The sequence below is a fragment of the Mastomys coucha genome, unplaced genomic scaffold (genome assembly GCF_008632895.1).
Source record: "Mastomys coucha isolate ucsf_1 unplaced genomic scaffold, UCSF_Mcou_1 pScaffold5, whole genome shotgun sequence".
In the NCBI taxonomy this organism is placed as follows: domain Eukaryota; kingdom Metazoa; phylum Chordata; class Mammalia; order Rodentia; family Muridae; genus Mastomys; species Mastomys coucha.
The window spans coordinates 65,136,406-65,161,001 of record NW_022196911.1 but is presented as its reverse complement, the minus strand read 5'-3'; the positions used below and the strand labels follow the sequence as shown (position 1 = coordinate 65,161,001).

General features: G+C 50.0%; 4 protein-coding genes across 14 annotated transcripts in view; all 4 read left to right on the top strand.

Moving 5' to 3' along the window:
* Positions 1–1,223, top strand: part of LOC116079078 (protein phosphatase inhibitor 2-like) — a 3,738-nt gene extending 2,515 nt beyond the window's left edge. For 3 of the 7 annotated variants that reach the window (XM_031354766.1, XM_031354765.1, XM_031354761.1), the window contains exons 6-8: positions 185–343; positions 453–500; positions 1,092–1,223. In XM_031354766.1, coding sequence (XP_031210626.1) covers positions 185–343; positions 453–500; positions 1,092–1,150 — 266 coding nt within the window. In that variant the 3' untranslated portion in view covers positions 1,151–1,223. Of the gene's footprint in view, positions 1–184; positions 344–452; positions 501–829; positions 966–1,091 lie in introns of all 7 variants that reach the window. The other 4 variants (XM_031354759.1, XM_031354760.1, XM_031354762.1 and 1 more) reach the window with 4 other exon arrangements.
* Positions 1,224–2,764: 1,541 nt separating this feature from the next.
* Acap1 (ArfGAP with coiled-coil, ankyrin repeat and PH domains 1) lies at positions 2,765–16,975 on the top strand. 2 transcript variants are annotated; one of them, XM_031352710.1, is made up of 22 exons: positions 2,765–3,122; positions 3,724–3,781; positions 6,867–6,986; positions 7,179–7,232; positions 7,325–7,383; positions 7,639–7,822; positions 7,953–7,997; positions 8,110–8,205; positions 8,314–8,388; positions 8,494–8,603; positions 10,612–10,663; positions 10,753–10,853; positions 12,203–12,326; positions 12,422–12,633; positions 13,382–13,451; positions 13,567–13,661; positions 13,756–13,925; positions 14,482–14,654; positions 15,858–15,967; positions 16,060–16,170; positions 16,488–16,537; positions 16,817–16,975. In XM_031352710.1, the coding sequence occupies exons 1-22, from the start codon at positions 3,070–3,072 to the stop codon at positions 16,915–16,917; spliced, it is 2,223 nt and encodes a 740-aa protein (XP_031208570.1). In that variant the 5' UTR covers positions 2,765–3,069; the 3' UTR covers positions 16,918–16,975. The 2 variants fall into 2 exon arrangements, with proteins under 2 accessions (XP_031208570.1, XP_031208571.1); XM_031352711.1 differs by lacking the exon at positions 3,724–3,781.
* Positions 16,976–17,067: 92 nt separating this feature from the next.
* Positions 17,068–20,242, top strand: Kctd11 (potassium channel tetramerization domain containing 11). Its single transcript, XM_031352712.1, has one exon. It carries the CDS (start codon positions 18,321–18,323, stop codon positions 19,017–19,019), a length of 699 nt encoding a protein of 232 aa, XP_031208572.1. The 5' UTR covers positions 17,068–18,320; the 3' UTR covers positions 19,020–20,242.
* A 114-nt stretch (positions 20,243–20,356) lies between these two features.
* On the top strand, positions 20,357–22,495 carry Tmem95 (transmembrane protein 95). 4 transcript variants are annotated; one of them, XM_031352713.1, is made up of 8 exons: positions 20,357–20,546; positions 20,615–20,710; positions 20,951–21,007; positions 21,162–21,242; positions 21,340–21,360; positions 21,499–21,579; positions 21,666–21,753; positions 21,829–22,495. In XM_031352713.1, exons 1-8 carry the CDS (start codon positions 20,459–20,461, stop codon positions 21,857–21,859), a joined length of 543 nt encoding a protein of 180 aa, XP_031208573.1. In that variant the 5' UTR covers positions 20,357–20,458; the 3' UTR covers positions 21,860–22,495. The 4 variants fall into 4 exon arrangements, with proteins under 4 accessions (XP_031208573.1, XP_031208576.1, XP_031208577.1 ...); XM_031352716.1 differs by lacking the exon at positions 21,340–21,360; XM_031352714.1 differs by having other exon boundaries at positions 20,458–20,710.
* The last annotated feature ends 2,101 nt before the right edge of the window (positions 22,496–24,596 follow it).

Here is a 24,596-nt window from a genome sequence, read left to right as displayed (position 1 = left end):
AAAAAAAAAAAGAGAGAGAGAGAATCCTTGGGGAATGCAGATTCACTGAAGGTTTTCTATCGTGGGGGAGGGGTGTTAGATAAGAACTTGAACTCTCATCTGGTAGTGGCCCACTATGCACTCCTATTACTCACAGGCAGAGCAGGTGGCCACAGGTTCAAGGCTGTCTGGGGTGCTTTTTCAGATTCTGCTACCTGTAGAAGCCAAAACCCCTCAGCCTCAGACACTAACATGGGGCAGCTGGCTAGTCTACAGCGCAAGGAATACTACAGCAAAGGGAGGTATCTGAGGTCCTCCTCCCGCCCAGAACTCAGAGAGGATATAGAAGATGAAGAACAGGACAGTGAGAGATTGGGGAGGACAGCCCCGGTGGGGGTGGGGGAGGACAGCCCGGGGCAGGGGTACGGGGAGGGAGGACAGAACAAACAGCCCTCATCTAATGTTTCTTCCAGGTCCTTCAGGTTTGACCTGGGTTACTGAGAATCCCAAAGGCACTCCAGGTACTGTTGGAAGCCCCTTTGGGTATGACAAAACCATTTAGGGCTCTCTGGGCATAACCTTGACTCTAGTGCAACCTGGTGAGGGCACCATCTCTCTAAGCCTGGCTCTTAACAAGTTCCCATCTCCCAGCCTCCCAATCCCTATTAAGCCAGAACATCAGTCACAGGCGGTAAAAGAGGTCTTAAACATCCTGGGATTGAATGTCTACATTACAGAGAGAGTGAGATCCCCTTCAGCCTAGCATCCGCCAAGGGCTCCCTGCCTCCTCCTCTTCTCCTCTCTGCTACCGCACCCCTCCCCTCTCTAGTTAGTACTATATCCTCCACAGTCAACGGGTCACAGGTGACGCCCAACTGTTGGGCTAAGGGGCCGAAGTGCCGAAGTCCAGGGAGCTCAGAAATGGAACATGGAAGTAACCAGAACCCTTCAAGCTGGAACGGGCGTAGACGTGAGCCCGGGCCAAGGCAAGGGGATAACTTGCACTGCCCAGGGAGGCAGAGGGGTTAAGTGGGTAGTTGCTAGAGATTTGTGGGTCCCATGGGCAAGAACTTACCCCTGCTGCAAGAAAGCCTAACCTCCTCTTCTTCTAGATGAAAGCTTGCGGCTCCAGTGGACTCAGGAAAAAGAACCTAGACCTTGGAAAATGTAGTCAACTGGGGTGGGGTGAGGGTAGCCGTCCCTCCTCTCACCACTCTAATGGACAATAAAGAGAACATCAGGAATCTGAGTGCTGGAAATTGCATGTCCAGACTGGGCCTGCTCTGGGAGGCTGGGGAGCGGTGGGGGGGTGGGAGGCAGGGGGGGGTTGTTCATACACAATAACCCAGGAAAGCGGAGCGAGAGAAGGAACACAGAGAGCAACCCAAGGAACTGTACTCCTAGGAGCACTTAGGGGCTAAAGCAGCAAGGTCACAAAATCGAGCACAGTTTGTTGTATGAAGGGAGATCCTGCCTCAAAACACAAAACAAAGCCTTGGGTTATAAAAAGTCACTATTAGTTTATTCCGTTAACATGGTACGCCTGTGGAGATCGGAGGTCAGAGGAATTTTCCAGAATAAGTTCTGCTGTGGTTTTTAGGGTCAAACTCAGATTGTCAAGACTTGTTGTGGGAAAAACACTTTTACAGTGGTCCTCTTTGCTGGTCCCAAAACCTAGGGTCTATTTATTTATTTATTTATTTATTTATTTATTTATTTATTTTATGTAAGTACACCATTGCTGTCTTCAGACACACCAGAAGAGGGTGTCATATCTCATTCCGGATGGCTGTGAGCCACCATGTGGTTGCTAGGATTTGAACTCAGGACCTTTGGAAGAGCAGTCAGTGCTCTTAACTGCTGAACCATCTCACCAGCCCAAAACCTAGGGTCTTGAAAAGGCCCAACCTTGCAGCAGGATGTCAATGTCTGATAGAATCAACATACTATACATTAACTCCATCTTTGGGGGGGGAGGTTGAGACAGGGTGTACTGGCTGGTTTTGTGTGTCAACTTGACACAAGCTGGAGTTATTACAGAGAAAGAAGCCTCCCTTGAGGAAATGCCTCCATGAGATCCAGCTGTAAGGCATTTTCTCAATTAGTGATGGGGGGGAACCCCTTTTGGGGGGTACTATCTCTGGGCTGGTAGTCTTGGGTTCTATAAGAAAGAAAGCTGAGTAAGCCAGTAAGTAACATCCCTCCATGGCCTCTGCATCAGTTTCTACTTCCTGACCTGCTTGAGTTCCAGTCCTGACTTCCTTTGGTGATGAACAGCAATGTAGAAAGTATAAGCTGAATAAACCTTTTTCCACCCAACTTGCTTCTTGGTCATAATGTTTTGTGCAAGAATTAAAACCCTAAGACACAGGGTTTCTCTGTGCAGCCCTGGCTGTTCTGGAACTCTAGACCAGCTGGCCTCAGATTCAGAGATCTACCTGCTGAGTGCTGGGATGAGAGGTGTGTGCTACCCCTAGCTTTGGAATGGAGTTATGTCTTCCAGATGAGGGAACTGAAGGGCCAGAGGACTTGTCCAGGGTCACACTGTGTTTGTTTTTTGTAGACAGGGTCTTGCTGTGTAGCCCTGGCTGGCTTGTACCTTGCTATATAGATCACAGTGGCCTTGACCTCACAGAGATCTGCATGCCTCTGCTGTAATTAAAGGCATGTGGCACCGTGCCCTATTAATCACACAAAGTTAAGTTGACAAAGACAGCATTTAACTCTAGACCTTCATTTCCCCCTCAAAAAATTTATTCACCAAAGGAGAAAGTAGCAGAGAAAGACCAGTGTCCCAGAAGGAAGGTGACAGCAGGCAGTCTCTGGGGGAGGGACTGTGGTTTCTCTGATCTCAGCACCCCTCTCCGCCAGGCCCCACCCCTGCCCCTCCCAGAGCTGCTTAGAAGTGGTGGGGTTAGAGCTCCTCCTGGGTCATCCCTTTCCCTTTGGGGAAAGAATTACAGACCCAGGTCCTTCCTACCAGAGGACTCTTCTCTATCAATACCCCTCTTGGGGGGTGGGGAGTGCATCTGCCTACATCCCCACCTACCTGACCTCCAGGCCCCGGGCCCCCAGAGCAAGTCATCTGAGATGACCGTCAAGCTAGATTTTGAAGAATGTCTCAAGGACTCACCCCGCTTCCGGTAAGTGTGTGCAGGTCCATCAGACTAAGGAGGGGAAGGAAGGTCCCACATGCCCCGATACACACACCCAGCATTCATTCCCCAAGCAGGACCAACCTTAGAGCCGAGGCCACAGGGACCAGAGGGAACTGGTGGGAAATGGTGCCTCTGCTACTCAAGCCAGGCTCTCAATTCAGGCGTGGCATCTCATACTTGTAACCTCAGCACTTGGGAGGCTGAGGCAGGAAGGTTGCTAAGTGTTCCAGACCAACCTGGGCTACAAAGTAAAACTCATAACAAGCCCTCATGCTCTCCGAGTACTCTGCCTTTCCGTACTTCTTGGCCTCTATAATTGGCATTCCTTCTTCTTTCTCACTGCAGCCCCTCCCCCAGCACCTGCCCGGGGGAGGTTAGCAACTTCCTGCCCTGGCCACATCCACCCTCCTACTCTTCCTGCTCTGGTTTGGGTTATTGAAGCTTAGACTGTGCAGAGTAGCACAAGAGCAGAAACTGGCTGGACTCATAGCTTGGTCTGTGTGTACCCACTACCCCATGACTCCAGCCCTGACCCTGAGGCTAAGCAGGGGCCCGGTGGACCTAAGCGCTGTCTGTCCTTCCCCAGAGCCTCGATTGAACTGGTGGAAACTGAAGTGTCAGAATTGGAGACCCGCCTGGAAAAGGTGACCAAGCCGTAGAGAAAAGATCCAGAATCAGATTAAAATAAAAGATTAGAATAAAAGTAAAATAAAAGGTCAGGGAGACAGCGGGAGGTTGGGGATGAGGTAGAGTCATTGAGAGTTAACTGTGCCTGGCCACACTTCCACACTTGAGAGCACACACACACAATCACATTTAAAATTTGGATGTACTGGCTCATCATGCCTTTAATCCTAACATTGGTGAAGCTGAAACAGGAAGATCTCTGTGAGTTCTAGGCCAGCCAGGGCTAAAAAAAAAAAAAAAAAAAAAAAAAGCTGGAAGTGGTGCATACCCAGATCCTGGCACTTGGGAGACAGAGGCAGGTAAATCTCTTATGAGTTCAAAGATAGCCTGGTCTGTTCTACATAGTAACTTCTAGGACAGAAGAGAAACCCTGTTAGAAAAACCAAAAAGAAAAAGAAACCCTGCCTTAAATATATATATTTGAAGAATATACATATACTATTAACACTACATTAATATATATTTTTTGAGGCAGGGTCACATGTTGCCCAGGCTAGCATTGAATTTACCATGTAGTTAAGGCTAGTCTTGAATTCCCAATCCTCTGACCTCTACTTCCCTCCTGGCGATGAAATTCATCCTTTAGCAGGTTAGACAGCCCAATTCTACCACCAGCTACATCCTCAGAGCAAATACTTCTTAAAACATTATTCATATTTTATTATACATGTATGGGTGTTTTATCTGGGTAAATGTCTGTGTACCATGTCCACATCCAGTGCCTGCGGAGGCTTAAAGAGGGCATTGGATCTTCTGGAATTGGAGTTACACTTGTGAGCCATAATATGGGTGCTGGGAATTGAACCTGGCATGAGCAGCCAGTGCGCTTAGCCACTGAGCCATCTCTCCAGCCCTCTAATTGAACTTTTAAAATTCAGGTTAATCATACACTTGTAGTAATTGCAAAGAGAGGCCATGTCCCTGCCAGCTTTCCTGAGTGGTGATATTTAATGCAATTTTTCCTCTATCACAACCAAATATTAGCACTGGCACAGTCCAATTAATAATAAAGTCTACAGGGACTAGGGGAGATGGCTGGTCAATGAACTGCACCCCTTGCCAGCATGAAACTCAAGTTTGATTCCCTGCTATGTAAAAATGACAAGGTATATGTATGGTATGCATTTATAATCCTAATATTGAAGTAAAGACAAGAGAATTAATTATTGGGGCTTTCTGACCACCCAGCCTAGCCTTATTGGTGGGTTCAGAGGCTAATGAAAAATCCTATGGTAGATATTGTTCTTTTTTTTTTCAAGGTCATACTATCTATACCTGGCTGGCCTGGAACTTGCTATGTAGATTAAGCTAGGCCTCAAACTCAAAGAGACCTGCCTGATTTTTGCCTCAGGAGTGCTGGTCTGTCAGTTTGTCTATCATCTATATAATTGTGTGTGCGTGCGTGTGTATGTGTGCACACGTGCGTGTGTGAGTGCATATGCTGTAATGCATGGGAGGAGGTCAGTGGGACAATTCAGAAGTCAGTTCTCTCCCTCCACCATGGGCTCCAGAATTACACTTAGGTTGCCCGGCTTACCTGTCACATGTCTTTATCAGGTAAACTATCTCACTGACCTGAAGTTGGCTTTTCTAAAAAAGCTAGAAGTCCAGTGTGGTGGCACACACCTTTAACCCCAGCACTCAGGAGGCAGAGGCAGGTGAATCTCTGAGTTCAAGGCCAGCCTGTCCTACAGAGAGAGAGAAAGATCCAGGATACCCAGGGCTACACAGAAAGACTCTGTCTTGAAAATAACAAAGTGTTTGAAGTCTATTCAAGTTGTCCTATACATTAACAGTGCTTTTCTACCGTTGATTCCAATTCTATCTTATAGATGTTGTAATTATTGGCTTAGATTTTTTTTTTTTTTTTTGAGACAGGGTCCTTCTACGTAGCCTTGGCTGGCCTAGAACTTGCTACGTTGACCAGGCTGGCCTCAATCTCACAGAGATCCATTTGTCTCTGCCTTCTGAGTACTGAGATTAAAGGCTTGTGCCACCACACCCAGCTAGTTATTGGTTCAGTTTTACGGAAGGTCTTTTCTGATATTGAGAAAAGGGTTTGTAGACATAAAAGAACTAGGCAGCCTACTGATGCACACTGTGAGTTAGAGCCATTTTGTCTCCTTATCTCAAACTACTAGGATTTGATCTTGGTCAGTTTCCTGACCACAGCTGATCCTGCTAGTCACTGTCAACCCAAGCTATATTTCCTAGACACCTCTACAAGCCTCCAGAAAAACGTGCTGGGGAGACATGGAGCCCGGGCTCCTGGCCCCCTTCCACCCCTTCACAAAGCCTCTTTGTAGACTCTCACCTCCCTGGACCACTTGGAAAGGCTCCGCCAACACTTGGTCTATTCAAGATATGGAAGCTCCTGTCCAAAGTCTAGCACGGCACCTTTAGGGCGGTGCAGCCACAGCTGTGTGTGAGGTTCTAGCTCAGCCACTTGGCTTTCCCTTCCCAGATCAGTCAGTTACAGTTTGACCATTACCGGGGCACTGAAAAACAGACAACTGAGCACCCCAGCATCTTACTTGGCTCTGATCCTGAGGCCTGGATGACTAGTTAATATTTGAAGGGAATGTTTAGAGAGTACAGAATGAGACACACTCCCCACCCCAACACACAACAAAGGTCATAGACTTGAACACAGCCAGGCAGAGGCAGGGTACTAGTGACAGTGCAGGAGGATGGGGTTTTAGGGAGAGCCATTATTTAAACAGGACACAGAGGGGCAGGCAGGATTGGACAGGGGAAGATATTTGAGGAATAGAGATCGACGGTGACTTTGGGAGCAAACTTGGAGGAATGGGCAGGAACTTTGAAATAGGCATGGGAAAAGGAAGCTGGGAAGCAGGAAAAATGGCAGTGCAGCTGTGAGTTTGACATGGGGGTGGGGGCTGCACTGGGCTGGGTGGGACAGTAGATGAGGTTAGGAAAGGATTGTACAGCCTTTAGTAAGGAGTGAGGTGATGCAGAGGGGGACATCACTTGGTGTGCTGGCCACTGGTGATATTCTCTCTTGTGCTTCATTTTCCCCAGCTGCTCAAGCTGGGTTCCTGCCTCCTGGAGAGTGGCCACCATTACCTTGCAGCCAGCCGTGCCTTCGTTGTTGGCATTTGTGACCTGGCTCGCCTGGGTCCACCAGAGCCTATGATGGCGGTATGTGATAATTCTGAACCAGGGCTGTGGTTGCTTCGGGTAGGGGACTGGGATAGAGAGATGCTGTGGTAGAGGAGTCTGCAGAGCCCAGACCAAAGCAAAGCTGGGGTGATCATCCAAGATAGGTCCGTCTGGCAGGACCTACCTAGGGCTGGACAGACCTTGGTGTCTCTGTGTTTTTTTCTTACCTAGGAGTGTCTGGAAAAATTTACCGTGAGTCTGAACCACAAGCTGGACAGCCATGCTGTGAGTGGGGAAGGCCCTCCGGCGAGGGTGAGGGAATGATAGGGTAGGGTTGATCAAGATCCTGACTGTCATTTGTCAACTTCTTCCAACAGGAGCTCCTTGATGCTACTCAACATACACTGCAGCAGCAAATCCAGACTCTGGTCAAGGAGTGAGATGGGAGGGAAAGAGGGGCCTTACCCCCCACAAATTAGCCCTCTACCTCTCTTCTCACAGGGCCTCCCACACAGGAGGAGCTATGAGGGTGGTTGGGAAGTGGCCTGGCTTCTGTCTTCCCATCCCAGGATTCCCTGGATTTCTCTCTCTACACAGGCTGACAGGATATGAGTGGGCCTTATCCTGAGATTTCTCTTTCCTAGAGCAGAAGGGTAAATCTGTGCTTTTGTTTTGTCTCCCCTAACTCTAGAGGTCTCCGGGGCTTCCGAGAGGCTCGCAGGGATTTCTGGCGAGGGGCTGAGAGCCTGGAGGCTGCTCTTACCCACAATGCAGAAGTCCCCAAGCGCCGTGTCCAAGAAGCAGAGGATGCTGGAACTGCTTTGAGGACTGCTCGAGCTGGGTACCAGAGTAGAGCATTAGATTATGCCCTGCAGGTAGGTGCCCTACCCCAACCCATCCTCCAGGATACCTGCATACCTTTTCCAGGAGAAGGGGAGTCCCTAGGGTGCAATGGGAGGAAATACTGTGATTTCTGACTGACCTGAGGTCTTTTGGGGCCTTCAGGTCAATGTGATCGAGGATAAGAGGAAGTTTGACATCATGGAGTTTGTGAGTTTCAGGAGCAGCCAAGATGGAGAGGAACTGGCTGACAGCGGGAGGGAAGAGGGAGAGAGAGAGGTGTCCTTCTTCAGCTCTGCCCCCTGCCCGCCTTGTCCATCAGGTACTGCGATTGGTTGAGGCCCAGGCTACCTATTTCCAGCAGGGCCACGAAGAGCTAAACAGGCTGGCTCAGTATCGGAAGGAATTGGGTGCCCAGGTAAGGACTCCAGAAAGTTGGTGCAGAGAGGTGAGGATTCACGGAGATGACTCTTCTGGACTGGTTGGGGGCAAATTCAGATATCTGAGGTGACCCTTCTATTTCCAGTTGCACAACCTGGTCTTGAACTCAGCTCGAGAGAAGAGAGACATGGAGCAGAGGCATGTGTTACTGAAGCAGAAGGTGAGGACTGGGATAGGGCAGGAGGAAAACCAGTCTGTGGCTTTGGTCGTCTGTGGCTTTGGTCTCTGCCTGTCCAAGTTGTCTTTGATCCTCTCATGCTTCCAGGAGCTGGGTGGTGAGGAGCCAGAGCCAAGTCTAAAGGAGGGAGCTGGTGGCTTGGTAATGGAAGGACATCTTTTCAAACGTGCCAGCAATGCATTTAAGACCTGGAGCAGGTAAGAAAACAACCATCTCGCCGGGCAGTGGTGGTGCACGCCTTTAACCACTTGGGAGGCAGAGGCAGATGGATTTCTGAGTTCGAGGCCAGCCTGGTCTACAGAGTGAGTTCCAGGACAGCCTGGGCTGCACAGAGAAACCCTGTCTAGAAAACAAAACAAAACAAAAAAAACAAACAAACAAAACACCACCACCATCACCACCACCAACAACAACAAGAACAAAACATCTAGCACAATGGTACACTCCTTTAATCCCAGCTAGGTGGAGGCAGAAACAGGAAGATCTCTGAGTTCAAGGCCAGCCCAATCTACAACATAGCAAGTTCCAGGACTACCAGGGATACATAGAGGAACCATATCAAAATAACAATAATAATAATAATAACAACAGCAACAACAATCCATGTGGTGGCACATACCTGTGAACTCAGCACTATGAGGACTGAGGTAGAAAGATTTTGAATTTGAGGTTTCAAGTCAGGCAGAGTTTCATAACAAAACCCTGTGTAGAAAAAGTAGGGGGGGGGGTGAAAAAGAAAGGGATAATAATGTTATAGAAGAAAGTAATACAGCAAGGGACATGATCACCTGAGAAGAGAGGGTGAAATTTAGTTTCAAATTTTTTGGGGGGGGAGGGGATGCTGAGGATTGAACTCAGGGCCTCAATCACGCTAGACAAAGGATCTAGGGATCTACAGCTGAGCTACATCCACAATGTAGGGTTCCCAATTCTAAATAAAATATCAGGGGCTGGGCTTGGTGGATCATGTCTGCAAGCCTAGTAGTTGGGAGGAGCAGGCAGGAGGATTGGAATTCTGTCTGCAAACAATAAGGAGCAGAACTGTTACTTTATTTTTTGACACCCACTCTTTTTTTTGGGGGGGGGGCAAATCTCTTGTATCTAGGCTGCTGATCTCAAAACTTACTACACAGCCAAGGATGACCTTGAACTCCTGATCTTTGGGCCTCCACCTCCCAAGAACTGGGACTACAGGTGTTCACCATCATGCCATGCTAAGAAAGTAACTTCTGAGTCAAGATATCTGAGTGCAGGATGCTGTAGGGGAAGTACCAGTTAATAGGAAGGAAGGCCCTGAGTTCCCCTCGCCTTTACAAAATGAGCATTAAGCCTCGACAGAGTGAGGGAGGAAGAGGGAGGAGCTAAAGGGGTTACAGAATCCTTCTGGGACTTTGCAAACATTGGTAGGGCTTTGAGACTACTCTGAGGAAGATGGAGAAACCCGACAGGGCTTGAAACAGAATGCTGCTGACATGTCTTGATCTTTCGGAACCACCCCCAGCCCTTAAGGGACCTTGATACAAACTAGAAAATGGAGCCCCTTCCCCAACATAGTTTCATTTGCCAAACGCTGTAGCAATAGCCTGGTGTAATGCCAGCAGTCAGGGGACTAAAGCGAGAGGATTCCAGATTTGCAGTCAGCCTGGACTACAGAGCAAATTTTAGGCCTGCCTGGGTAAGACGGCAAGATCCTATCTCAAACAAATACTTGTAGAAGTAGAAGTGATTCTGACATCCTCAACAGACACCCAGAGACAATGCCTATCACTGTTACACATTTTTACAACCTTTACCCTGTCTCCCACTGCTAGCTCCTTCAACATTATTGCCACGCTAGACAAAAAGTTGCAACAATAAACTAATTTTAGTTAAAAGAAAAGAAATGAAACTGGGTGTGGAGGAGTATCCTTGTGAGCCTAGCTTTTGAGGTGGAGGTAGGAAGAGCAGGAGTTGAAGGCTAGCCTTACTGCCATCTGCTGGTAGGTATATTGTCCAATCTCGGTTGTCCAAGGTGTGCAGAACACCCCTTAGCTGTCCCATTCTGCATAACTTCCCACCATTGTCTGAAATGTCGCGTGGGACTGTCAGCCCACCCCTCTCTCCTCAGCAAGCTATTTAGAGGGCAAAGAGTGCAGTTTCTCTTCTGTCCACTCCTGAGCCTGTCCCCATGCTGGGCATGCACATAACCACTTCTGTCTCCTTCAGACGCTGGTTCACCATTCAGAACAACCAGCTGGTTTACCAGAAGAAATATAAGGTAGGTTGGTCCTAAGTGCCTGGGCTCTAGATAAACTCAGCCCTTGTTCACCATGGCTGGCTCATGGCTTCCTTATCACTTTCTGCCAGGACCCTGTAACCGTGGTGGTGGATGACCTTCGTCTCTGTACAGTGAAGCTCTGTCCAGACTCAGAAAGGCGTTTCTGTTTTGAAGTAGTGTCCACCAGCAAGTGAGTATAGTCCCTGGGGCAATAGTCTAATATGTCTGAATATTTACAAACCCAAAAGGTAGGGCCACCAAAATGAGTCTCCCCGAGCAGGTCCAGGGCTTAACCCTTTGATTGAAGCAGGGAGCCTAGACTGAGAGGACAAGGTGGTAGGAGGTATTTCGGAGGATGCTGCCATTCATTACAGGAGTTCAGGTGCTCCTCTTACAGTAAATTCATTGTGCGTTGAAAAGATACTGGAAAACCTACTTTACACATAGCTTAGCCTAGACTTAGCTTATCTGCTAGGAACAGTTAGGGCACAATTACAAAGCTCTTTTACAAAAAGTGTTATTAAATGCTCTACTGAAAACCCAAGATGGTTTAAATACACCTTTGTGCGTTAATATTGAAAAATATTGTCACTACCCTAAGTTAGGGACCACCTGGATTTCAGTATAGCAGACAACCAGGTATGGAACACACCTGTAATGCCAGCACTTGGGAGGAGAATCTTAAGTTTGAGGAATGTAGCTTGTTCCTGTCTCAAGAATAAAGAGGCTAGTGAGGTGGCTCAGTACGGGTGCCAAGCTCGACAACCTGAGTTCCATCCCCAGGACTCACATGGTGGAAGGAGATAACTCCACAACATACTGGGCATATGTTTGCACAGATACACAGATGCACACACATTTGAATATAATGTAGTCTCTTCCCACCCCAAGAAGGAGCTTCTCTGTATAGCCCTGGCTGTCCTGGAGCTCACTCTGTAGGCCAGGCTGGCCTCAAACTCAGAGATCTACCTGCCTCTACTTCCCAAGTGATAGGATCAAAGTTGTGTACCACCACCACCTGATTAATGTTGTCTTTCTGAGAAGTTCAAGGCCCGATTGTTTTACTAGCAAGTTTGAAGTCAGTCTGCACAGTTTATCAGATCCTATCTCTAACTAAAATAAAAAAATGGCTTGGATATAACTCAGAGGCACAAAGGCTTAGGTCCGCTGGGCAGTGATGGTACATGCCTTTAATCCCAGCACTTGGGAGGCAGAGGCAGGCAGATTTCTGAGTTCGAGGCCAGCCTGGTCTCCAGAGTGAGTTCCAGGACAGCCAGGACTACACAGAGAAACCCTGTCTCGGAAAAAAAAAAAAAAAAAAAAAAAAAAAAAAAAAAAAAAAAAAAAAAAAAAAAAAAAAAAAAAAAAAAAAAAACAAAAAGGTTTGGCTCCAATCTCATTAGAAATAGATAAATAAGTAAATATCTTTCAAAATCTATGTACCCAGCTGGGCATCTACAGACTGTCAGCTTGCCCACCCTGGCTCATGGCTCTCTGGCCTCAGACTCCCAGTGTTGTGACTCTCAACATTACCTGCAGGTCCTGCCTTCTCCAAGCTGACTCTGAGCGTCTCCTGCAGCTGTGGGTCAGTGCTGTCCAGAGCAGCATTGCCTCAGCCTTCAGCCAGGCTCACCTGGAGAACAGCCCTCGCGGGCCAGGCCAGGTACCTTAATATGGGCACAGGGCCACGCTGTCCTGGGAGGTGGAGCATCCCTCACTCCTAGGCCTCTTGCTCATCCTTTCTTGTGTCTCCTTCAGGTCTCAGGATACCATGCCCCGGGCTCTGCTGCTACTATGGGCTGTGGTGGGGCAACCAGAGGAAGGGAACCTGGGGGAGTTGGGCAGGTGGCAGCCCAGGTACAAAGTGTGGATGGAAATGCTCAATGCTGCGACTGCAGGGAGCCAGCCCCAGAGTGGGCCAGTATCAACCTTGGCGTTACTCTCTGCATTCAGTGTTCCGGCATCCACAGGTCATTCCCTAAGACCCCAAGCATAAGCCCCGCTTCCAACTGCTGTGTGGCCCCTCTCATGCACCCTACCCTGTCTCTTTCTTACATTCTTCTTCTCTGTCACCAGTCTCCAAGTTTTCAGCACAAAGTGCACAGGTGAATTGGGTCTGGACAGGCCTGGGGGGCCTCCTAGACAAATTTATTGTCTTGATCAGAAGAAGTGTGGGTTAAGGTTGCTGAGGGTGGGACAGCCAACAAGAGCCCAAGAGGGAAGGGGTTGTGAGGTCCTAGCAAGTCCTTAAGGTCTTACCACCCGTCTGAAGTATTCAGAGGGAAAAGAGGTAGCAGACAGCCGGGTGGTGGTGCACGCCTTTAATCCCAACACTTGGGAGGCAGAGGCAGACGGATTTATGGGTTAGAGGCCAGCCTGATCTACAGAGTGAGTTCCAGGACAGCCAGGGCTACACAGAAAAACCCTGTCTTGAAAAACCAAACCAAACAAACAATGGAGGTAGCAGACAAAGAGTGTTCCAGACCGAAGCACCACTGAGCAAAGTGGGGAGGCTAGAAAGTATAAGGTCTAAAATGAAGCAGAAGATAACAGCAGCAATGGTGAGCAGGCCAGAGCTAGATGAGGCTATATGGCCTCTGCCGCCTTGCTTCCTGGCCTGGTTCCTCTGCGTCTCCACACAGGCATGGTGTTTTCAGTAGCAACAGCTTTCCTAGGCTACTGCCCACACAGGGCATGACTCTCCCTCTGGCCCTCCAGGAGCCTTGGCGTTCATTTCTCCAAAGTCCGCTCTCTGACCCTTGACTCCTGGGAACCAGAGCTAGTGAAGGTAATGAGGGATACTGGGGATTATGTGAACACAGAGGACTGAGGAGTCTTGAGGGCTCTGATACTCACCCCGTTACCCTACCTCTTTCTCTTGCCCTCTTCTGGGCCTCCTAAAGCTTATGTGTGAGCTGGGGAATGTCGTCATCAACCAGATCTATGAGGCCCGGGTGGAGGCCATGGCAGTGAAGAAGCCAGGGCCCAGCTGCTCCCGGTGAGGTTGGGGTGGAGGTGCCCAAGGCTTCCCTATGGTGGAGAAGAACGGCAAAGAGGCTGAGGGACCAAAAGCTGTCTCCTCTAACTTCCAGGCAGGAAAAGGAAGCCTGGATTCATGCCAAGTATGTGGAGAAAAAGTTCTTGACCAAGCTTCCTGAAATTCGAGGGCGAAGAGGTGGCAGGAGACCCCCAAGAGGACATCCTCCTGTGCCCCCAAAGCCTTCCCTCAGGCCACAGCCGGGCATTGTCAGATCCAAGTCAGGTAGAGAGTCTGAGTCATTGTGTACACTCAGTATTGGCAGGCCCTAGAGGGAGGCCGAATATGAGGTCCAGGACATCCCTTGGAAGAGGTTGGGAACACCAGACTACAGAGTCAGGAGGTTACAGTGGGGTGTGACATTGACATGACCGAAAGTATGGAGTGGAGTATATCAGGAAGAGCCACAAAAAAAGGGGGCATCTCCAGAGAGAGGTTCAGCTTGGCATCTCCAAAGGTTTGAAAAGAAGGGTTATGGGCCTAGCCAGGGCGGGGGAAGGTAAGCAGGGAGTTCGTCAGGGAGTCAGCTCACCTCTGGCATCCAGCCAGTTTGGGGAGATGAGCAATGCTATCTCTTCCACACCCAGGGCCCTGCACACATACACACCGACACGTATGCACATCCACAGCACTCCCATTTCTCACCACAGCCCTGAGTCACAAGGGCCTCCCCGCAATTTGGACGTGACTTACCCCACTGCAGCATCTGGGGAATTTGCTGAAGATTTTCTTTCCAGACCCAGCACAGATACTCCTTAACAGAATTAAATCCCCTTAACAGAGTCCCCATCTGATGACATAGGAAGCCTGCACCCTGGGGCCCTGCTGTTTCAAGCTGCTGGACATCCTCCATCTCTTCCTACCATGGCTGATGCCCTGGCCCATGGAGCCGATGTCAACTGGGTCAATGTGGGCCAGGGAAATGCCACACCTCTGATCCGGGCCACAGCTGCTGTGAGGACCCCGCTGACCCCCCCCCCGACTCTACCCTAGAGCTCCTCCTGTCTCTCCCCTGGGGTCTCCATGCCATAGTGAAAGATAACTAATATAGGCTAGGTGTTGGAAGTATGATTTGGAGGTGGTGAATTAGATTTTAGATCTGCCACTTAACATGAGATTTTAAACAAGTTGTCAATACCTCTGTGACTTAGTCTCCTCAATGTAAAATAAGGATAGCAGGAGACTGAAGAGATGGCTCAGAGGTCAGGAGCACATGCTGCGTTTGCTCAGGACCAGTTCCCAGCACCTACAAGACAGCTCAAAACTGTAACTCTAGTGCCAGGAGATCCAACGCCCTCTACTGGGCCCCTCATTCACAGCATGTGGTACACAGACATACATGTAGGTAAAACACCTATACACGGGAAAGAAAAATAAAACAATCTTTAATTAAAAAAAAAAAAAAAGAGGAACAACTTGCCTTACCAGGGTGCAGGGTGTGCTTTGGGGAGAGACAGGGTTTCTCTGTGTAGCCCTGGCTGTCCTGGAACTCACTCTGTAGACCAGGCTGGCTTCGAACTCAGAGATCTGCCAGCCTCTGCCTCCCGAGTGCTGGGATTAAGATTAAGATATGTGCCTACTACTGCCTGGCTTTAAAAAAAAAAAAAAGATTTATTTATTATACACAGTACACAGTAGCTGTCTTCAGACTTGCCAGAAGAGGGGGTCAGATCTCATTCCAGATGGTTGTGAGCCACCATGTGGTTGCTGGGATTTGAACTCAGGACCTTTGGAAGAGCACTCAGTACTCTTACCCGCTGAGCCATCTCACCAGCCCCTGGCTTTTTTTTTTTTTTAAACTAATGCTATCTTATTTAATATTTTTTATGTACATTGGTGTTTTGTTTGCATGTATATATGGGGGGCTCTCCTGGGGGGGGTCTCCTGGAACTGGGGTCACAGACAGTTGTGAATTACTGTGTGGGTGCTTGGGACTGAATTTGACTCTTTTGGAAGAGTAGCTGGTGCTTTCATCCACTGAGACATCTCCCCAGCTCCGGGATAGATTTAATATGTGAGCATATAAAGATCGAGGGCCAAGCCTGACACCTCCTTGCACCCTGAATACCACACTCTTGTTGTCTTGATTACACCACCCTAAAACATCCAAAAATCCACCTCTAAAAATGTTGTCCCCTTCTTGATCTCTCCGTGCAGAATTCTCTTCTGGCCTGCGAGTTTCTCCTTCAAAATGGGGCGAATGTGAACCAAGCAGACAGTGCTGGCCGGGGCCCACTCCACCATGCCACCATTCTGGGCCACACAGGGTAGGGAGCTGTGGAAATGGCACCATGGGGAGGAAGCTTTCTGGGAGTGAAGTTGGGGGATGGCTGCAGCTGAATTTAGCTATCCTCTCTAGGCTCGCTTGCCTGTTCCTGAAACGGGGTGCAGATCTGGGGGCTCGAGACACAGAAGGCAGGGACCCTCTGACTATCGCAATGGAAACCGCCAATGCTGACATCGTAACCTTGTGAGAATGCCATCTCTGGCATGGGACTAATGCCAAAACTAGGCTTGGAGAGTGAGGTGTGGGGAGGGATGTATGGAGTTGGGTGTGGAGCAGGTGTGTGGACCAGTTGGGTGAGATATTGAGAGTTCATCTCAGGAGCCATTATTAGGACACCAACATTGCATAAAAGTTCGTGTTGTTTAAGCTTTTTTTTAAAAAAGCACTAGGTATGGACAGGCATTTTTAAGGAGTGATGCAACTCAAGAATTGGAAGTTGGACAGAGGATGGGGAGTTGGAGAAGTTCGAGGTTTTTTACTCCTTAATCCCCACCTTTCAGGCTACGATTGGCAAAGATGCGGGAGGCTGAAGCGGCCCAGGGCCAGGCAGGTAAAGTAACCACATATTCCTTCCTGACCCCCAACTCCAGGTCCATACCGGAAAGCTACCCCTTGCATACCTGTCCCTTTAGTACCCAACTGCATTACTACCATTGTTTATTCAACAACGTTTTGGGCACAGCTAACGTGCCTGACCTTTGGTACAAAGGAAAAGGTGCCGGTGCTGTGCTCAGGATGCACCCACACTTAAAGCGCTTACCCTGCCAGAACCACCCCTACTGTGCAGCCCAGCTGTCCAGTCTCCCAGCCCTTCCTCTGTCTTCCTTAGGAGATGAGACGTATCTCGACATATTCCGAGACTTCTCCCTCATGGCGTCAGACGACCCAGAGAAACTGAGCCGTCGCAGTCACGACCTCCATACCCTCTGATTCCAGGCCCCTTCCCACCCTGCGGTGGCACGTTCTCCATAAAAGTCTCTCGGCTTGGCTTCTTTCTCAGTTCATTTACTGTGCGCCACCTGGGGGCCTGGCAGGGTGTTTGGCACACTGGCCACCCAGGTGCGGGTAGCCGGGGTTACTCATGAGGTTAGGGTTTCTCTAGTAAAGGAGGTGGCTGACTAGCACCCTGTGGCTTGGCGGGAGGGGCTTTCGAGCCCAGGCGACCAGGGAAGCCACTGCGTGGGAACCTGGGCTCGCTGGGAAGGCCCGAAGGCATCCGGGGAATGCGATGGCTCAGCATCCGCCCCCTCGGGAGTTCCCGACTGGGATCCAACCCCGAAACGCGGATTTTCTCAGAATAGAGGGATGGACTGGAGACTCCAGCCCCGACCAAGTCGTTCTAGTGAGGTCATGTACACCTGCAGGGAACGCGGGGCCGTCGCGGCCACATCCGCAACGAAGCCTGTGAATCATCCCACCCCCGCTCCAGTCGGCCGGTCCAGCCTGTGGATCTCTCCCACTGGCAAGGCCCAGCTCCCACCCATAGCAGAGCCCGGCCTGCCCACGGGGGCGTAGGGCGGGGCGCTAAGGGGCGGGACTGTCGCTTAAAGGGCCACTGACCGCTGCCCTTAGGCCACTTCCTGGGGGTGGAGAGGACCTCAGTAGCTGCTGCGACAACCCAGAAGGCGGTAACGCCCGAGTCCTGAGACTGTTTGTGACCAACAGAGTCCTGGGACACCCTCAGCTCTGACTGCGAGAGTATCGTCTCTCCCAAGCCATACAGAACTTCTGGCCATCGGCTCCTATCAGTTGCGCCTCCATCATTTGGGACACGCGCCCCTAACCCTGGCTGGGCCTTTGGACAGGTCCTCGGAACCCAGCGTGGACTCTACTACTACAAAAGCTCAGAAACTCAGACGCCGATCCCTTCAGCGACCGACCGGTGCTCACCACCGTCACCTGCTGGTTGAATTCCGGAAACCCACTGTCTGAAGTATACAGGAGGAAATCGCTGACCACGCACAATCGGAATCGGCTGGACCAAAAGCTCCCTGATCCTTCTTTTCTTTACATCGGTTCTTTCATCCTCTCGGGGATTTCTGTGTCCTGAAGCCCCCAACCACCACCAAAGTAGCTTGGGTGAGCTACAAACTTTGCTGTCTTGTTCTCCTATCTCGACCTCCAACTTAGCACGTCTGAACATTTCCATCCAGTTCTTTCCAAACCCCGAAAATCTGCTTTTTCCTTCTCCTTGTCTGCCTCCTATAGTCCCCAAAATTTCCCCCCCTCCTGTGTCTTCTTCACCCCCTTCCTTTGGGGGCCCCGTGACCCTAAATGTGGGGGGAACTCTATATTCCACTACACTGGAGACCCTGACACGCTTCCCAGACTCCATGCTGGGGGCCATGTTTAGGGCTGACACCCTAATGCCAGCCAATCTCAACCCGCAAGGAGATGGCCATTACTTCATCGACAGGGATGGCAAGGCTTTCCGGCACATCCTCAATTTCCTGCGGTTAGGCCGTCTGGACCTGCCCCGTGGGTATGGAGAAACTGCCCTTCTTAAGGCAGAGGCAGACTTCTACCAGATCCGGCCCCTCCTGGATGCCCTTCGGGAACTGGAAGCCTCTCGGGGTACACCTGCATCCACAGCTGCCCTGCTCCATGCAGATGTAGATGTTAGCCCCCGCCTGGTGCACTTCTCTGCTCGAAGGGGCCCCCACCACTATGAGCTGAGCTCTGTCCAGGTGGACACTTTCCGAGCCAACCTCTTCTGCACTGACCCGGAGTGTCTGGCTGCCATGCGCAACAGATTTGGTGTGGCCAGTGGGGACAGGGCAGAAGGAGGTCCACATTTTCGGCTAGAGTGGGCCTCCCGCCCCCAGGAACTCCCTGAAGTAGAGTATCAAAGACTGGGGCTGCAACCACTGTGGACTGGGGGGCCAGAAGATCGGAGGGAGGTAGTGAACACGCCTACATTCTTGGAGGAGGTGCTACGGGTGGCTCTGGAACATGGCTTCCGCCTGGACTCTGTATTCCCAGACCCCGAAGACCTTCTGAACTCTAGATCCTTGCGCTTTGTGCGCCACTAAGGATGCTGCCCTTCACTTGACTGTGCAGAGGCGGGGGAATGAGTCAGCCAAGGGGCTAATGGCTCTTCTAAAACCTCTTTGTAGTTCTGGTGTGGGAGCTATGAGAGTCAGGGATCCCACCACCCACCTGGCCGGTGCCTAGAGCTGGGATTCCCAAATCGAGCTGCTCCCACCTCCCCAAGACTCATAAATGGTCCAGAAGATCTATCTACACGGGGGCTTCTCCCGGGAAAGCATCATGGATTCTCTAGCCTGTTCTTGCTAGATGATGGGTCCTCTGTATTCAGAGGTGTGGAAAAGTAAGGAAGCCCTCTTTGCCCAGGCTAAACCTAGCGGAGCTCTGGAGGGTTGAGCACTAGGTGGGAGGACTTTGAATTATCAAATATAATCTGTTCCCTAGACTGTGGTTTCCTCTACTGGACCTGGCACCTTATCCTACAATAACCATTAAGAGGCCAGGACACTCTGGGAGGTTTCTTTACTATGTCCCAAGCCACCTACTGTGGGACACCCCATCCTAGGATGACATAAGGGAGCTAGGAGAACCTCCATCAGCACGGGGGCTAGAGTTCCCTTCTGGAATTCCAAGTGTTTTAGAGAATCCCATATGGAAGTGGGGCTGGACCATGGTGTCCAGAGGCCTCTTTCATGTGTGTGTGCGTGTCAGCCAATAGATCTGATGATGCTTGGCTCTCTGGTGTCTTGGTTCCCATCAGTGTTGCTGACTCCTGTGTTTGTGTGTTGGTCCTTCTGTGATCTTGGCATGTCCGGGCCTGTTTAGTGTTGCTTAGCAACTCTCCAGGCTCAGGTACCTCTGTGGTATGTGTAAGAGCAGATTCAGATTTAGTTTAATCATAGGGTGTGTGTTTGCATGTGTGTTTATGCCTGCACCGCCACGTAGGCAGGAGGGCCTTGTTTGAGTTTGAATCACACTAGGCCCTTCCCATGAGAGGTAAAAGCCACTGGGCTTAGCTGGGCCTCTGGGAGCTCTCGGTTGCTGCGACAACCATGAGCCTGCCTGTTGCTAGGAAATAGCTGGGTCAGGCCTAAGGCTGTCCTGGGCAGAGAGGAGATAGAGTTGGGAGAGTCAGGGAGGGTGTGGGAAGGGTCGCATTTCTGGGTTCCTGGCTGGATGGGATACACACATAAACACCTTCATCTTTGGGTGGAGTCACTCATCTATCACTGTGACTTACAAGAAGAGAAATAAATTGCTTTCAGAACCACAGATGTGTGAAGGCCACTATCCCCTTGCAATTGAAACCCTGATTTATCTGTCCAGGAGATATATTTTAGCCTCCAGTTTTGGGGGGATCAGGGGCAGTTCCTCCGAAGCCGAGGGATAAGACGATGGCATTGTTCTGGATCAGTCTAGAACCTCCATTGTTCTGGATCAGTCTAGAACCTCCATTGTTCTGGATCAGTCTAGAACCTCCTACATGAAGGGCCAGAATCCAAACCTCAGAGAATTCCGGATCTTCCCTGGACTACAGGGTCCAACTCCTCCCAACCCCCAGCAGGCCTCATGTGGGTGCTGGCCCTGGGTGGGGCTTTCTTGGCCGTGGCCAAGGCTTGTATCTTTTGTCGTCTCCCAGATCATGACTTACCAAACCGCCTGGCTCAGCTCAAGAGTCGGATGAAGCCGCAGTGGAAGGAATGGGCTTCCCCAGATTTCTCGGCCTTTGCCTTAGGTAATATCAGACACACAAGGTTAGCTCAATAGTCACCGCTATATCCTAAGGAGACTGGCATGTGCGTTCCTAGCTGTGCTCCTCAGTCATTGCTTCAGTCCATAGTCCTTTCTGGACACACTAGCCTCTCTCTTTGAAGAACTCCATGTCCTGGTTAATAGGGAAAAAAAAAACAAAAGGAAACAAAAACTCCCCAAAACTCTAGAGCCGACTCTAGCTCACTCTTGTCCATCTCCACAGATGAGATGTCCATGAAACAAATCACAGAGAAAACTCACCGAGTCCTGAGAGTCATAGGTGAGGTCTGGGGGAAACTGACACCTTGGGACTTAGGAGGACCCGGACGGGATGTGGGGGGAGGGGACGTGAAGAGAGGAGCAGATCTGGGAGGGGGCGTGGAAGGCAGCTTTGATGAGGCCTAGGGCAATATAGTTGTGCTGTGCCTCTCCAGAGAAAAAAAGATCCATCTCCGTGCTTCCATTATATTGGCGATGGCTTCAGAGGACCAAGATCCCCCAGTACACCAGGGAAGGTATTGATGGGGAGGGCACTAAGGGGGAACCTAGGATTTGTAGCCAAGTAGGGCGTGACTAGACAGGTCAGCCACCCCTCCTTGCCTTTCATTTCAGCTCTCTGTGCTCCTTTCTGCCGTGAGTAAAAGAAAAGGCCGTGGAGCCTCCTGGGGAGCAAAGAGAGTAGGGCGACTGCCTGAGGAACTTGGGCGGCTGGGCGGAAGGGTTGGAGGCCGTGGCTTCGCTTGCCAGCGCTGCTCCCATTGTCTCCTGCAGGGGGCAGCACCATCCTGTACAACTGCTCCACCTGCGAGGGCATGGAGGAGTCTTGTTGGCCCCAAAAGCGCTGCTTCCCAGGTTCTTTAACCATAACCCTCCTAAGGTCCCCTAGGTTCCCTGATGTGATCCACAGGATCATCCACGGTCTCTTGGGTTCCTTGCAGGAGGTCACGATCTGTGGGAAGCTAAGATTCTGCTTCTATGTATCTTCGGAATTGTCCTGCTTTTGGGTATTCTGAGCCTCCAAGTGGAGTGAGTTGTGGGGATCTTCCCAACCCCCCTTCCCTGATTCTCTTCAAGCCTCCCCATCCTCTGTCTCCTTTTCAGGTACCTGAAGCTGCAAGCAAAAGACTTGTGACAATGAAGACAGCTTTTCCATCCCCAGCTCTAAGAAATTTGTACCCACATTTTCCATATCCCTTAGGGTGGGAACCAGACACTTTTTAGACCCAGCCCCAAAGCCTCAGTCTTTCAGACCCTAAACCTCAGACTTCTGCTATCAATATCCCTGTGGGATGGCCTCCAGGAACCCAAGCACCCACAGCTGGAAAGTCCCTCCCCTTCTGTGCTCCACCAATCAAACAGCGCAGTGGATGATGCCAGGAAATTATCTAGAGAAGGAAAGAATCCCTTACCACCACCACGCCCACATCCCCTCTGTCCATTCCCGGAAAGCGGGGGACTGTTGGCCTGTAGATGTTGCTCTAGGCCCTCCAATGGCTGATCCGGAATCCTGGAATGAAGGTTCTGGAAAACTCTCTCCCTCTGGGGTGAGACATCACATCAGTCAACCCCCTGGCATACAGTCCCTCCATTGTATTAATATTGTGCAGCCTGGACCTCCCCCTCCTGCTGGGCCCGTGTAAATCTGCTGTGTGATGCCTTCCATCCCTGCCTGGCTCTATCTGTAACTTGGGGAGGCAGATGGGATGGGAATTCTTAGGAATTCTAGTTAGGGGTGCCCCCCCCCAATAGATATTTAGCAATGTCTGGAGTCAGTTTTGTTTTAATTGGAGGAATGTGTGGCTGGCGCTAGTGGGTGGAGACCAAGGCTGCTTCATCCTGGGACACACAGGAAAATCCTGTCCTAATGTCAACAATTTATGGTGGAGATGCTCTCGTGGGGCTGGTCCTCTTTGTATCAGGGACTTGGGGTTTGGATGACAGGAGCTGGAAAATGAAGAGAGGCCTGTTGTCAGCCATAAGTCCTCATGGGAGTACTGAGCCCACATGGGATCCCAGCGTCCATCTACTTTTCAAACTGGGTATCTGAAAGGCACATTTGGAGTGGCTTGGACAGCCTCAAAACAGCTCATGCTTAGCTCGTCCCCCCTGGGTGAGAAAAATCATCCCACAAGGAGCCTTGGTTAGTATGATCTACAGCCGGGTTAGAACCACTGGGATCTCCATTCCTTTAATTTTTGAGACAGGGTTTCTTTGTGAGTCAGGGTTTCTCTGTGTAACAGCCCTGGCTGTCCTGGAACTCACTTTGTAGACCAGGCTAGCCTTGAACTCACAGAGATCTGCCTGCCTTCTGTCTCTAGAGGTACTGGGATTAAAATTGGGTACCACCATACCCTTTTTTTTTTTTTTTTTTTTTTTTTTAGTTTTTTGAGACAGGGTTTCTCTGTGTAGCCCTCGCTGTCCTGGAACTCACTCTGTAGACCAGGCTGGCCTCGAACTCAGAAATCTGCCTGCCTCTGCCTCCCAAGTGTTGGGATTAAAGGCGTGCACCACCACCACCCAGCTCCAAATTTTGTTTTTAAATTTTGTTTAGTGTGTGTGTGTGTAGGCTTATGTAGAGTACAGCACATGTGTGGAGATCAGAGAACAATGTGCAGAAATCAAGTCTCTCCTACCATGTGGGTCCTAGGACTGAACTCAGATCATCAGTCTTGGTGACAAAGGCTCCTTTACTGGCTGAGCCATCTTCATAGCCCATTGTTCTTGTTTTTGAGACAGGTTCAGCTTAGCCTGGCCTTCAGCTTGCTATAAGGCCAGAGATGTCCTTAAGCCCCCTACCTTCCTGTCTCTACCTCCCAAGAGCTGGGATTATGGGCATGCACTCCCATCTGCCTCTCACATTCTAGACAATCCTTTTCTTTTATACATGAAGATAGGAGAGCTAGAAGTCACATGAGAGCGCAAACGTGTCCAAGATCATAGGGAAACCTATCCTTCATTTGACAACAGTGAATGCCCACCAGTTAATAGGTAGCTTCACTGCCCCAAAAGGGAGTAAATAACCCTTTGATGTCCTGATCTCAGAGGTGGCACAGCTCTGTTCTGGGTGGGAGCTGCTCCATCTGCTCCTTGGCTCAGCCTCACTTTCCAGGATGAATGTTTTACAGTTGTTCCCGATCTCCTGCCCCAATATTCATAGGTCAACAATACCACCCATTCTTAAAGGACCTGTCTGCTCCTTCTCCTGTGGTGATCTCCAGCCCACCAGGAATCTTTTAGAGTGGACATTAGGCTCCCAGATGCTACACCTGGCTGTGAACGCTGCTCTTGAACCCAAATCAGTCTCCATGATTACTTACATGGGTCCTCCTGAGGCTGCACATCTCTCACTGCCTGTGATGAGCTTGGTTTTTGTAGTTAGGCTGCCTGACTTCAAATCCTTGGTCTGTTCTTACCAGACCTCGGGAACTTTTAAGCTCTCTATTTACCATGTCTTTGCTTTTGGTGTAGCCTTGTTGTATAGCTGGGATTAGAGGCAGGTGCCACCAGCCTCAACGGTCCCAAGCAAATGCCGGGCGGTGGTGGCGCATGCCTTTAATCCCAGCACTTGGGAGGCAGAGGCAGGTGGATTTCTGAGTTCGAGGCCAGCCTGGTCTACAGAGTGAGTTCCAGGACAGCTGGGGCTACACAGAGAAACCCTGTCTCAAAAAACTAAAAAAACAAAACAAAACAAAACTTGTAATTAAAAAAAAAAAAAACAGTCTCAAGCAAGCATTTTATATGAATTTGTCATGACTGAAATATTCCTTTAAGGTAAGTACTATTGTATTCCATTAAAATATATGATATTAGAGACTAGAGACAGCTCAGCGGTGAAATTTGACCCAGGTTCTGTTTTCAGCATCCACATG

What these genes read in the sequence shown, in the direction of transcription:
- Acap1 (XM_031352710.1), top strand. Translation starts at nt 3,070, where the DNA reads ATGACCGTCAAGCTAGATTTTGAAGAATGTCTCAAGGACTCACCCCGC. An exon ending in TTTACCAGAAGAAATATAAG is followed by an intron (nt 10,664 to 10,752) that starts GTAGGTTGGTCC and finishes ACTTTCTGCCAG; the next exon opens with GACCCTGTAACCGTGGTGGT. An exon ending in CCAGGGCCCAGCTGCTCCCG is followed by an intron (nt 13,662 to 13,755) that starts GTGAGGTTGGGG and finishes TCTAACTTCCAG; the next exon opens with GCAGGAAAAGGAAGCCTGGA.
- Kctd11 (XM_031352712.1), top strand. Translation starts at nt 18,321, where the DNA reads ATGCTGGGGGCCATGTTTAGGGCTGACACCCTAATGCCAGCCAATCTC.
- Tmem95 (XM_031352713.1), top strand. Translation starts at nt 20,459, where the DNA reads ATGAAGGGCCAGAATCCAAACCTCAGAGAATTCCGGATCTTCCCTGGA. An exon ending in CCGAGTCCTGAGAGTCATAG is followed by an intron (nt 21,008 to 21,161) that starts GTGAGGTCTGGG and finishes GTGCCTCTCCAG; the next exon opens with AGAAAAAAAGATCCATCTCC. An exon ending in TCTCTGTGCTCCTTTCTGCC is followed by an intron (nt 21,361 to 21,498) that starts GTGAGTAAAAGA and finishes TGTCTCCTGCAG; the next exon opens with GGGGCAGCACCATCCTGTAC.